This window comes from Scleropages formosus, chromosome 23 (genome assembly GCF_900964775.1).
Source record: "Scleropages formosus chromosome 23, fSclFor1.1, whole genome shotgun sequence".
Lineage (NCBI taxonomy): Eukaryota > Metazoa > Chordata > Actinopteri > Osteoglossiformes > Osteoglossidae > Scleropages > Scleropages formosus.
Window position 1 is genome coordinate 17379708 of NC_041828.1, and position 14660 is coordinate 17394367.

The 14660-nt window shown below is 45.2% G+C and overlaps 1 protein-coding gene across 3 annotated transcripts in view; it reads right to left on the reverse strand.

Annotated features, from left to right (window-relative positions):
* Nucleotides 1-12746, reverse strand: part of adcy2b (adenylate cyclase 2b (brain)) — a 61572-nt gene extending 48826 nt beyond the window's left edge. For all 3 annotated transcript variants that reach the window (XM_029248484.1, XM_018727041.2, XM_018727042.2), the window contains exons 1-2: nucleotides 12390-12746; nucleotides 6552-6749 (exon numbers count right to left, since the gene is read on the reverse strand). In XM_029248484.1, coding sequence (XP_029104317.1) covers nucleotides 6552-6749; nucleotides 12390-12686 — 495 coding nt within the window. In that variant the 5' untranslated portion in view covers nucleotides 12687-12746. The remainder of the gene's footprint in view (nucleotides 1-6551; nucleotides 6750-12389) is intronic.
* Between the last annotated feature and the right edge of the window lie 1914 nt (nucleotides 12747-14660).

Genomic DNA, 14660 nt, shown 5'->3' on the forward strand with positions numbered 1-14660 from the left:
AGGATATCGCAGGACACTTGGAAGAACATTACTTTGAAGTCTAGCTCTGACCCTAATGCTTAACCCAGATCTCTACTGCTAACCCTAACCCTAACCCTAAACCTAACCCTAACCTTAACCCCTAACCCTAATTGTAACACCTTCTGATTAACCCCTAACACTAATCTTGACTACCTAACACTATCTCTAACCCTAACCCTTAATCGATATCCCTAACCCTAACTCCAACCCTAACCCCTAACCCCAACCCCAACCCCAAATCCCTGCCCCAAGTCCTAACCCCCAGTCATCTCCTTACTCTAAACACAACACCTAAAGCTAACCCCCTAACACTAACCCCTACCCCAGTCCTTAACCCCTATCCCTAACAATAACCCTTAAGCCCTAACCCTTACCTAGAGAAGAGCTGATATAAAATGAGACCTGGTGAGAAAACAGTTTTGAGAACATCCGGATATCACAGAACAGCTGAGAAAGGTCCAACCCAGAGAAGACTGGGGTAAAACAGGACACAGATCCCCACGTGGGAAAAGACACCGTGTGGTGCTTCAGAGAGCAAAAATTGCGACATGTAGAGGAAAAATTGATAAAGGCGGGTTTAAGTGATAATTACATTTCTGTCTTTTCGAATGATGGGCTGAAAGACGTTCTGGGTCCGTGTCTTGACAGGCTGCCAAACAATATCAGTGGAATTCTGTGCAAAGTTCTGCCCTGCTCTTTCCCACTAATGGTGCCAAAGCAGGAAGGGAGGCTCATCTGGTGCCTCGACTCCCTAAAAGAGGCCAGTGTTCCCAAAGAAAACTGCTGGAAGGTGCAAATTACCCCTCTGCAGGTTATTTTCAGGAGATGGGGAGACGACAGAGGAGGGGCGGGTGGTGGACTGGGAAACACAGCAATGCTTGTTCAAAGAGAGGTTCTGAAGGAAAAGAGACGCACGGCGAGAAATCCCAAGCGGCCAGCACGGGTTTACTTTTACTGACCGTTTGCGCAGGAAATGCTCGTGTAATGACAGGCAGCGACAGGGCATTTCGAGACACGGTAATCAGTCATCGGGAAGCAGTTAGAAATTACTCCGTTTAATTACGAGTGTAATTTAATTTTCTGAGTGATTTCTACTTTCACAGCAAAACATTTTTGCAGTGGAGGTTTCAAGGGGAAACGCATGTCTTTCACTATGAGAGGTGCAGAACTGGCAGAATTTGGTCAGATTTTGTTCACTTTAATATACACAAAATTGGGATTTTGTCTCCTGGACATTGTGTATAAGGATGGACGTGGTTGTCCTTTACAGCAGATGTATTGATTAATTAATATTATTCCAGTTTTCAGTACTTTCAGCAACATTACAAGAGTGCAGAGCGCCGCTCTAAAAATTAAATAAAATAATATCCCCTATATGGCATTTCCATATATCCCATAATATCCCCTATACGGCATTTTCATACATCCCATAATATCCCCTATATGGCATTTCCATACATACTATAGGGTATTTCTAAGCACACACACACACACACACATTTTCAGAACCCCTTGTCCCGTACGGGGTCACGGGGAACCGGAGCCTACCCAGCAACACAGGGCGTAAGGCCTGAGGGGGAAGGGGACACACCCAGGACGGGACGCCAGTCTGTCGCAAGGTACCCCAAGCGGGACTCGAACCCCAGACCCACCGGACAGCAGGACTGCGGTCCAACCCACTACGCCACTGCACCACTGCACCCCCCTTCTATTTCTAAGCAACAATGGCTAATTTCTATGGGTTAATCTTGCATCAGCTGACCGCAACACTTAAAGCACAGCAAATTCTTAAATAAATTAAAAATGCCAACTGCTAAAAATGAGTGGCATCACAGGGCAATAATTAGAATTATATTTGGAACAGTACTGCAGAGAAAGAATGAAGAGACGAAATGACGCTTTCATTCAGTGCCTCCGACGACTGATGGGCCTGTAATGCAGTGCACAACACAGGACAGCAGGTGGTGCAGTGGCTAAGGACGTGCACTTGTGATGTCAACTTTTCAGGTTCTGAGACCTGGGATGGACCCTCCTAAGATCACTGAGCCAGGTACTACATACCAAATACTGCGGTAAACTACAACGTGTATTGCCTGTATCACTGAAACAGCAAACAGGTATATTATATCACATCACTGTCCACACATCACGCCGACAACAATCCAGATTGTAAACTGAAAAACATTGAAAAAAAAAAAAAAAGAAATGACATATCATCTGAAAGCTTCTAATTACAATCTGTCTTAAAGCCCCTGTCTTGAAAAGCAATGACCATGTAAGGGTCCAATTAAATTACCTCCTGTTTTTTCTTTTTATGCGAAATTCAACTCTGAATTAACTGAATTACGTTAAAGGAGAGAATGGATACTGAAGAGAGAGAGTGAATAAAAAATGCGAGTCGTGTGAGATGATGTATTTGGAGCACTAATGCAGTTATGAAACCGACAGCCTCCACAGTGCGGTATGACCAGTAAATAATGGTCTGAGTGGTTTTACCATAGCTCATTTCACCATGTTAATATCTACTCTGCAGTGTATCACAGCTGCCTAACAGCTGGAACCTGGGGACCTGAAGCGCAGCACTGAGAATCGGCCCCAACGTGTGGCCTCTGAAACGCGTGGGCACCGTGCAAGACGGGACCATCAGCGTCAGCCCACGCTGCCAACACCAGCTTTACCCTGGTAAGGGAAAAAGGGAGCAGTGTGCTTTTCTGACCCCGGTTCTCCTGGGTACTTTCAGCACATAAAAGAAATTCCCTGTCTTTCGTGTCTTTTTTAGCTCCACGGTTCTGTACCTCCAGCAACGACCCCAACCTCATTCTGTGGTCCACAGACAGTCGGTCATTTCAGTTGAGTTCAGTGCTTTGGTCATATTCAACATACGTATTTTTAGAGAAAATTGGGAGTTATTTGCAAAAAGTGAGAGGGTGCCTATATTTTTGGACATAACTGTGACAGGTGGGCGTGGTGGAGCAGTGGGTTGGACCGGGTCCTGCTCTCCGGTGGGTCTGGGGTCCGAGTCCCGCTTGGGGTGCCTTGCAATGGAGTGGCCTCCTGTCCTGGGTGTGTCCCCTCCCTCTCCAGCCTTACGCCCTGTGTTGCTGGGTTAGGCTCCAGCTCATCGCTGCCACACTCGGGACAAGCCGTTTCAGACTCTGTGTGTGTGTGTGTGTGTGTGTTCCTTTCAGTGGCGGCACTGATGTCCCCTCTCGCCTTGTTTCAACGCACAGAGCCAAATACTGACTGAATGGCCATTTGGGCCCCCGAGTCCCTCCACTTGCGTTCGCGGCACCAAGTCCCCCGGGGGGCAAATGTTCAAAGTCGCAGTGACATCTCGGTCGAAAACAAGCGTATCTGCAGAAAGTGAATGATTTCACAAAGAATATGCAAATGAAGAAAAGCCCATTTGAGACACAGGCTCAGGGAAGGGATGATGGAAACGTTCTGTCTCGGCCAAGAAGAATGTAAAGTGTTCTAATGGTTCCTGAACCGAGAAAATAACGTAGCTCTTTACAACACAGACAAAATGTGTACGAAATACTCCGATTCATTATGAATTTTGTCTTTTCCGATAAGAGCGCCTCTGACTGATTTTTCCCTGTTCTCTGCACTTGACATGTACAGTATGCAAGAATTAAACCACAGAACAACCTCTCACGAGCATGACAGACATGCAAATGTTTATGTATTGATCTTGTGATTAGAAATTCTTGAACTATGGATAAACCTTCACGCAGCAACTTGTGTGATCCTAACTTCATTTAATGTTCTGCGTAAGAATTGTAGATTAATGGATAAATCTTTACGCAGCTACTCATGTGATGTACACCGGTTCACATGGTGGAAGGTGACAAATTAACTGCATTTACAATCACGCGTCCGCTTCCAAGTGTCTCTTTCTGTTGATGTAATGTAATCAATGCATTTTAATCTGAGATGTACGTCGCTTTGGAGAAAAGTGGCTGTAAATTTAAATACTTAAATTTAGTCATTTAGCTGATGCTTTTCTCCAAAGGGACTTACAATGTTACAATTATTTACCTTTTATACAGAGGGGTAATTTTACTGGAGCAATTTAGGGTAAAGTACCTTGCTTAAGGGTACCACAGCTAGAGGTAAGACTTGAACCTGCAACCTTTGGGTGCAATGACAGCAGCACTAACCACTACCCTACCAGCCAATGCCTAAATAAAGAAATCTTCATATAATGTACAGTGTATATATATATATAACAGGGATATGCATGTTAAAAACATAGAGATATATGTGTGCATATATACACACACATATGAATGAAACAACACTTTGAATTCCAATTATTAAAGATTAACAGCAATATCAGTTTAATTGCTGAATTTTAATGGTTAACGGTAATTTCTCATTTTTTCTTTGATTTTATAATCGTGATACACGAGTTCGGTTTTCTGAGATACGCAGATCACGTTTCGAGCCAAGGAGAATCCTGGACACCTGCTGCGTAATCAGCGTTTCAGTACTGTGCGCTGTGAGTAGTCGCTGAGAAAAGGCCACCGCGGAAAGCGGAGGCCCGCCAAGGCCCACGGGGAGGTCCGAGCAGACGCCTGCCCCGGGCCTGTTGTCCTAGCTGAGAGATACCCCGAGTGCCCTTCAGAGGAGCGTAACGAACCTCATTCCGCTCTGCTGGGATGCATGTAGTAAACAGGAAGAGGTGGTGAGAACCTGTGGCTGACCCAGCGTACAGCCTGCAAGCGCATCCACCTTCCCTGTCTCCACGAATAGCAGCGTAAGAAATGGATAAGTGCCTGGCGACGTGACCGGCAACAACAGCACGAAATTGGCTTTTGACTCCTGCGTAACCCTGGAGACGTGCGGCACGAAAGCAAATCTCCCCGTGCGTTCCCAGTGTTCGAACCGCCGACTCGGAGCCCGCGGCGCGCTCCGACAAAACGTCACGTCTCATCGCATCGCGTCGCATCAGATCTGTGCCCCGGTAACAGTTTACAGCTGCAGAGATTTTCTGTCTTTCATGTGGCCTGATGCTTCCATCAATAACTTAACAACATTAAACAAAGAAACAAGTAAATATTATGCAAATAATGTAAATCATTTGGGGTAGGCAACAGGGTGGAACAATCTGCTTGCCTTGAAAAGGTCTGCATCAGTAATCCAGAAAACCATATTAATACATAACTTCACCCAACAAAATTTGGAAAACATTAAAGCAAATAACAATTAACTGTGATTGTTATATTTACTTTACCTCTCTCATTGTTATTATTATTATTATTGTTATTGTTGTTGTTGTTGTTGTTGTCAATAATAATAATAATAATAATAATAATAATAATAATAATAATAATAATAATAATATTCTTTTGTACATTTGAGACTGTGTTTTTCTTATTACAGCTGCATAGGAGCATGGCAGCTCTAAGAAAAAGGAAGGGCATTACAGTGCATTGCTAATCTGCAGTGAACACATGGTGCTGCTAGACCCTCCTAGGGCTGAGAGGACCCCATGGGAAAAGGAACAGAGGTGACCAGAACTGAAGAATGCTGAATAATGGATGACTGATGTACAGCAGCGGAGCGGCCGCAGTGGTGAGCGTTCGGGGAGAGACGCAGAAAAGGGCCGCTAACAATAGGTGGAGCAGGAGCCAAAGAACAGGTCTGTCACATGCTAAAATAAAAATAATAATAATAATAATAATACACACACACATTTTCAGAACCACTTGTCCCATACGGGGTCGAGGGGAGCCAGAGCCTATCCGGTAACACAGGGCGTAAGGCCGGAGGGGGAAGGGGACACACCCAGGACGGGACGCCAGTCCGCCGCAAGGCACCCCAAGCGGGACTTGAACCCCAGACCCACCGGAGAGCAGGACTGTGGTCCAACCCACTGCGCCACCGCACCCCCCGTAATAATAATAATAATAATAATAATAATAATAATAATAAAATTATTATTATTATTATTATTATTTGTAAATGAACAAGTGTTTGCAATTTGTGTTTCCTAAAGCTGAGAAATAAAATCGTACTCGTACTGTATGTCTGTAAATGCATGCCGAATCACATAAAATAACTGCCCCAGTGCTGCAGAATAATTTTGACTCCATTAATGTTTCACTGGTTTTGGCTCCAGTACAGGGAGTAAAGGAATCTAATTGTTTATTTAATTAATCATCTGTGAAAGAGGTTCCAGTGTTTCATAGCTCTGAAAGTGACAACCTCATCAAAGTTGCTGGCAAAATTATTTGGAAGAAATAATTGAATAACTGGACACAAAATGCACACAGAGATTTTTTTTTTGTTCTGCATATCATCATCAGGATGAAACATATTAATCTCAGCTTTTGATTAGGTCCTCAGATGGACTCACTTAATGACTCTTCTAAGATCCATGCCAGGGTCTGGGTTGAATACCTCACCATTTTTTTCTCGATTTTAAATCAGCACACTTTTTTTACAACAAACACGAGATGCAAACAAAACAAGTGAATGAAAGAGGTAGGAGCCCCTTGCTTTACGTGACAGGCTCACCTTACCTGGTCCCAAGGGCAGATGATGCCTCCAAAAAACATGAAGAGGTAACCCATGGCAACCAAGCAGCCCCAGATCACCAAGGAGAACACACGCAAGAGCTTCTTGAACACAGACTCGATGCAGACCAGGACAAAAATTGTGAGAAAAATGGCTAGAGCGGTGGGGACGGTGATCAAGAAGGCCACGTGGTCTTCTATGTCCTGTAGAGAGGAAAGAAGAAGGAGGTCACATGGACAACTCAGACCATTGCTCAGTGTGTGCAGGATGCAGTGTGCTGGGATGTTGGTGAGTTTCACACGCCCATCCAGAGAGAGAAAATTTCAATGACACATTGAAAGCATATGAAAGGGTGTCAGGAAGGTGTCTGGCTGGGTCCTCACACCCCCAGAATAGATGCAGGCATGTGAAAGCCTGAACATTCTTAGATATTCCTGCTCTAGACGAAGGTTTTCCCACCATTTGCTACTGTTCTTTGCAGCTACAATCCAAGCCCAGACTCTACGCTCTTTCTTGCACTTCAGAACTTACAGCAAGACCTGCCAAAGCGTCCTCCTGCATCCCGCAAGTTCGACACTCTCGTTACGGCCTGAAGGACTGTCAATGGATCTGATCCCTGATACCTACAAGGTCTGATCATTTGCTACACCCCAAGCGGACCCCTACTCTCCTCCACCTTTGGCCGCTTGGTGGTCCCACACCCAAGACGTCCAAGATCAAAAACCTGAAGGTTCTCAGTTCGGGGTCCGATGAGGAGGAATGATCTCCCTCTCTCACTCAGTACCCCTGAATCCCTCTCAGCTCCGAAGGCCTCAAAACACGTCTTTTTTCAACCCACTTCCCTCTGGATCTCCCATCTGCTAAGTACTCTACATTATCTGTAATATAAGGCTACTCATGTAATGCAGGGCTGGCAAAAATGGCAGTACTGGTCTTATCGGCTGAACTTTTAGAATCACGTGTCTGGATCCGTATCTGTATAGTTGATGTTTTACATGTTTGCGTTGCAGTGAATTGAGATGCAGATTATGGTGCTTACTAATTAGAAATGATACATGTAGTAGGACATTTGCAGCATCATGGAAAATCCTTGGGACTTTGGAACAGATGTGGTTTTTGAATGAATTTCTGAAGAAAAAAAACTGCACTTCCAACCATAGAAAACCGTAACATCTGAGATTTTTGCACAAATGGGAAAAATATTGATCAGTTTTGCGTTGCCCACATCTATTGCTACGAGTCTAAGCTCAGAAAAGGGCGTTATCGTGTGCTCGTCTACTGCTCAGAACTTGCGAGACCGAGAAAATCACTTGCTTGTAACGCTTTCCAAATTTCCAAGAGCTCTCGTCAACAAAAATATCAAAATAGACGCTCATTTGTTCCAATCTGGCTGCTTGACATCTGAAAATTACCGAACAGCAATGTTATGAAAACGTTTTGGGTTTCGAGCAGCAATGCGGCGTCTTTCTCGACGCTTGACGCTTAATGGTGCACATGAGCGTATGACTGTAAGGCCCAAACCATAAATCGATATTACCAACATAAATTACCTCTCATAACCTATGCAAAGCATACAGGGATTTTAGAAGGTGATTTGGGAGAAAGGGGAGCAGCTTGGGCTCTGCATAAACAACGCGGAACGTTGCCACATATTCATCCGCTGGCATGCCGCTCCCTGTACGGAAAACCGCGGAACGATTGTTAAATAATACTGAAAATATTAGACACGGAGGGCAGACGCATCTGGATGTGAGATGAACTAGTCCAATAAATGAGCTCCCTTTGAAGAAACGCTCTTTTACCGTATTCCGTATAAGACCGGTACGGGAATTCTTCCAGGGTGGCGGTTGGGTTCAATTTGCAATATCCACACTAGAAGCACTCGCACGGTTATTGGTGGATAAATAAATGAATACGTTCATGAATAATGCATGGAAATGTGCTGGCATGGCCGGCCGTGCTGTAGTAGCACAGTGCAGAGGAGAAGACGGATAAGAGCGTCTAATTAGATATCTGCATCGCTCTCTTTTGAGAGATGATCAGCATTTGCGCTCTAAGATTAGATTTTGCTGTTATGACATCACTGCCTGTGATGTCAGACAGATTGTGTTTATCCCTGTGGGCTCGAAAAGGATGCTGGGAAATCGGCTGGGATCGGTGCTACATGCGGTCCTGTTTCGGGGAAAGCGCTCTCCCTGATTGGCCCGAGCGTGGCCTGTTGGGGGTGCGCTCTGCAGGTGCGATGCACCTCCAAATGTTGCCTTGCCTGTCATTTCCCATTTTGCCCGCATCCTTTGTTGAGTTTCCACGTCAACGAGCACGTTCTCGACACAAGGCAAACGCACCGACCGGCTGAATGACACCCATTTCGAAATTTTTGCCAAATTTTCCCGCAAACAATCGATTCGGTTGCGAATATCGTCTCGATTCGCTTTTTCTCCTCGCTTGCTTTTTTAATCACGTGTGAAATTATTTTAAAACGGCCACCGCTCTGCCTTTGTTCCATTTGTTGGATGCAGGGAAACAGGACGTGCTGAAAGACCCGCTCGTAACTCATGCTAAAAAAAAGTGTTAACCTTCCACGGATGTGAGAGAAAGAGCTCAGCCTGAGTCAGCCTCCCGGTTGTGCTTGGTGAAGCCGCGGGTGGGGTTTGGGGGATGTGCCGAGCTGTAGAACGGCAAGGCGGACGTGCGCCGGCCTGATCCTTGATTAAACTCGCACATCGCGGCGGCAGCCTCCCACCACCCGAATCCACAAACCGAGATGCGAAGCTCTGTTTCGTACCATTTATTCTGTGACCTCCTCACAAAACTGTACGGTACGAACAGGACTCGAATGCGGGTATCCAAGGATTAGTCAAAAAGAGTCCGCAATTTTAAAATCCTGGTCGAAGGTAAACTATTGCGGCACTTTTTGACTTACCCTCATTTTTGTAGTAATACGTTTCATAATACTTATGCGTACTGCATATATTTAAGTGTAATCAAATGTATCAGTGTAAACATACATTCTCATATATATGCATATATATATATAAGAATGCATGTTTACATTGATACATAGACCTCAACGTGTATATATGTGTATATAAGTATATATGTGTATATTTATATATGTATACGAGGGGGTGCGGTGGCGCAGTGGGTTGAACCACAGTCCTGCTCTCCGGTGGGTCTGGGGTTCGAGTCCCGCTTGGGGTGCCTTGTGATGGACTGGCGTCCCGTCCTGGGTGTGTCCCCTCCCCCTCTGGCCTTACGCCCTGTGTTACCGGGTAGGCTCCGGTTCCCCGTGACCCTGTATGGGACAAGCGGTTCTGAAAATGTGTGTGTGTGTGTGTGTGTGTATATATGTATATACATACACACACAATCATATAATCTAAATCACAGGCACTTATGTGCAACACGATGCATTTTTTGCAGGCATTCCCTACGGGTGCATATTCTGCTTCTGCATCTTGCAACTTCGTATCTGAGTGCAGATCATATGCAGCTGCTTGTGCGATGAACGTCGGCGCATATGGTGAAGGAAACAAACGAACTGTTCTTAAGAATCACACGTGTGCAACTACGTCTCTCTTTCTCCTAATGTAATGCACACATCGCATTTTCCATGAGATGTACGCCGCTTTGCAGAAAAGCGTCTGCCGAACGAATGCACGTAAATGTAAACGCAGATCACACAGTGCGTATGTATCACATGTCTGTATATCTATGCGTGCGTACGTACAGTACATTTACAGCACATGTACCTCGGACACGCAGACACACTGGACGCCGCCGCTGTGTTCTGCAGCGAAGCGGCACGGCTCGGCGCGGACGTAGCAGGGAGGCAAGAGCTCATTAAAGAGTTTGCAGAATTACTTTTGAGAAAACAAATAGCCTGCAGAATCCCCCATTATTCCAGATTAGAAAGGAGGAGCGCTGCTGTCTCTTGGTTCTCTCTCCCAATAATCAAACAGGTTCTCGCCCTTCCAAGCACCCCCACCTTAATTACCACCTTAATTACTCCTCTGCGGGATTCTTTACGTACAAGTTACACGTCACCCTCGACTCACAGACCGCTCTCTAACGCGGGCCGCTCGTAAATACGTAATGGCAAGCTGGAGTTGAGCGGGGCGCTTGTCTTCAGGTGCGCGGCCAACCGGGAGCGCGGGTCGCGAGGCGCAGCTCTGTGAGCTAAATGCAGCCCGCCGTGGGGGGTCCGCTTACGGCGCTACGGAGGCCGGCCTGTCGCTGCTCCTCATCGCCGACGCTGCGCGGAACCAAATGTGCTTGGAGGGAATCGCTGTGCCATGTGTGGGTAAATAAGGGAAATGTGATTGACAGGTTGGGAAGGCAGCACCTGACTCCTGCCAAACAGCTCTGATTTAAATAATAAGTGTTGGGTCTTCGGCAGAACAGTTGTCCCTGTGGACGGTGGAACTCCGGTGTAAGAGCGCAGATCAGTGTCGGTAATGAAAGTACCAGTATGTCACAGATGGACTGTATAATGGCATAGTCTCCTTTCCATATATGTGTGTGTGTGTGTTCATACAGTAAGTAATATTTTAAACGATTGCTGGCACTGTGGCTGATGTCTCAAGAGGAAAAGAGCTTAGTTTAGGATTTATTACTGACAAGTTAATACTTTTCACAGACGTGATTTAGTCACTATTAATTTAGGTTATTTTCTTGACTTTCCAATATATTCACGTTTTTTAATCACTATTTTTTAATTGACTCAGCCCCCTAGATGCCTTTTAAATCAATACAACCCGAAGGTATTCATTTAGTCTGGTACTATTCTTTTTTTTCTGAAGGAAGACAGGAAAATTCTGAAAACCAGGGCAAAAAAATCAAAGGTTCAAGAGAAATAAGAACAATAACTCAACATCTAGTACGTTTAGAGGGATTTCATAAATATTTGTAACTTAACTAAATTTATGGCACAAGACACCCATTGTAAAACTTACTCAGTATAACTAGGTTTACATTTAAAATCTGAAGAAATTATTGGCACACTTTGGTGTGTGCTCCAGTTTCCAAATATATAAATACATATATTTAGAATGAAATAAAAATTTAAACTCTTTTCTTTAAGTTAGGCACTTTGTATGCAATCATTGCAATCAATTTTTTACTGCTTTGGTTAAATAAACAAGCCGGGATTAAAGTCCTGTTTCAGTTGTTTGCTGATCTCTGTTGCCAATAACAGCATCACATTGTAATTTGATTTCTGCATGAGTTCAGGTGATCCTTCTTTCCGTGATACATATGGACACATACAAAAGACACTAACCCCAGTCCTACCCCTACCTCTAAACCTAGACCCAACCCCAATCCGACCACTACTACCACACCTAGCCCCAACCCTAACCCTAACCCTATTGCTAATTTTAACCCTAAAGCTATCTCTAGCTGTCTTCAATCTGACTTCTACCTCTACCACCAACCCTAACCCTAACCCTACCCTACCCTTCCCTTCCCTTCACCCCAACCATAATCGTAACTCTAACCCTACCCTACCTTTCCCTTCCCTTCACCCCAACCACAACCCCAACCATAATCGTAACTCTAACCCTAACCTTACCCTACCCTTCTTTTCCCTTCACCTGAACTCCAACCACAACCCCAACTCTAACCCTATGCCCCAACCCTAACCCTAACCCTACCCTTCACCCCACCCACAACCCCAATCATAACCCTAACCCTCAGCCCTATCCCCAACCCCCAGCCCCCTGCTCTGTGCTCCCTGGATGAAGGGGATCTACCTCCACCACCTCTCCTGCAGAGAGAGAAATCCTTCCCTGCCCCTGCCAGTGCCCCCACCTTCGACTGGTGCCCTCGGCTGTGTTGCTCACCAGCCCCGAGGCGAAGAAGACGGCCAGCAGCGCCAGGCAGGCTCCCATGACGATGAGCAGCAGGAAGACGATGAGCGGGTGTTGTTGGCTCAGGCAGTAGTACGACTCGTACAACCAGTCAGGAGACTTGGCCTCAGTGGCTGTGCCTGCCTCCGGCCCCTCCAGCAGGTAGCGCCGTCGTCGCATGGCCTCCCGCCACACGGAGCCTGCCGCACGGCCCTCCTCCGCCCCGTGCGGCTCGGTCAGACGCGGCCCCTCGTGCGCGAACAGGACGGCTGGTGCTGCGGGGCGCAGCATCGCCCAGACAGCATGTTGGACTGGGACGGAGTGAGCAAGTCTGGGAAACGGAGAGCGAGTGTCGGCGGGAGGGAGAGGAGTGAAAGCTGAGAGCGAGTGAGTGGACGAGCAAGGGAGAGAGAGAGCGAGAGGATGAGGGAGAAAGTGACTGGGAGGCAAGCAGGGTGGCAGAGAGCAAGGGAGAGAGAGGCAGGAAGGGGGGGGGAAGTTTACTACAGCTGAACCAACACGCAACGCTTAGCAAAATATACTTGTTCAGGTGCTGCTGGTTCGAGCTGAATGGGAGCCTTTGTCACTGCTCATCTTGAGCAGCGAGGCCCAGACGAAGGGTGAGATCTCCATTCACTCAGCATGGCCTGGGATGCTGAGCGCTTGTGTGTGTGTGTATGTGCAGCTTGGGCTTCCCACAGAGTCGCCTGAACAAGGACCGATTCTGTGTCCTGAGATTATTTTCTTTCTCTAGCCCAGTTGCAGCCAATGCGACCAAGTCCAGCTTCTCCTCTGAGTTTTTTCCCTTGTTTGTTTCGCTGTCTTTCACACCGAAAAGAAAACAATCCCACTTCCAAGAAGCTGAAAAACTCAGCCCGAAACCACCTTTCCTGTTGCACTTCTGCACTTTTCCTGTGATTCAGAACAATCCAAATATAGCAGAATAGCCTCGGGCCCAAAGAATAGCCTCTGCCCCTGCACAACAGTCACAGAAGAGTCATAAACAGTCAAAAAAAGAAAAAAATAAAGACAAAAGAAAAAAAATATTTTAGAAACATATAAATTAGTAATAAATATGTAAGATAACCGCTGAACATAGATACAGAAACTAAAAAAGAATTTTCCTTGGAAATTTTAACGTTGAATACCTATATAAACCCTCTATAAGATCTGGATTCATTAAAAGGCACTTGCTATCCAGCATGAAACATGAACAAATTTTGGCAGGGTGTTGTAAAAATATTATCATGTACCTTGCATCTCTTTAATTTCAAAGCTGATTTGAAGAAATGATTAAAGAAAACATATTTTTCAAAATAGATATTGTGAGCAGCCTGTTAGATAAGCTACCAGCCCTAAAAAATCCGCGCAGCTTCATCACGACACAAAAAGCAGACGTGACATACATCTAATTCACTGAGAGACAAAACACACAATTTGTTTTTCTTTTTTTAAAAAAAATCTCAACGTAAAATAGATTAATCTTTCAACATTGGCTTGAGATAGTGCACTACTGATATGAGAAACTAATTTTAATTAAGATAAGGATCATATTAATATCCTCTGAGAGACAGGCAGCATTAATTATTTACCAGAACACATGAAGAACTGTGTCCGTCTTTTCTTGTACACAATACCAGACACTGTTTGAATTTTGCTTTTTACTAATGTGAAACTGAATTTTCTAAAGAAAGGATTTAAAAACGTATCTAAAAGCTCAAAAGTAACTTTGGCGATAGATGTAAAGTTCCCTTTTATATGGACAAAAAATTTTTCCATATCAGCGGAATTCATGCAGCCATTTGTGTTGAAATTATAACGCAGAAAATGATGTTCAGACACAAATGGAAACTTTCAAAGTACAAAATGAAAGGACACACCTGTTTAATAGTTGGAGGAGCTGCGTTATGAATGGAAGGATCTATGAATAGAATATGTGAAATAATGTGCCGGAATAAAGAAATTGTAAATGATTTGACTGAGGGGTATTTTTAAATTCCACATGTAAATTTAAAAAAAAAAAAAAAAAAAAAAAAAATCAAAGCCGCTGGTGTGTCATCCGAATTGGTTGGACTGCCTGAGAAGACAACCGCTTGTGTCCGGCCGGCACTCACTGCTGTGGAAAGGGATGTCATTCATGAACGACGGGACGTGGAGCGTGGCGAGTTCACGCATCTGTAACGACAAACGCGCCGATTAGCGCGTCACACCCGTTTCGAATGCCGCGACTTCCGTGCGCCTTCGCAGCGCCGTTCTGTTTGCGCA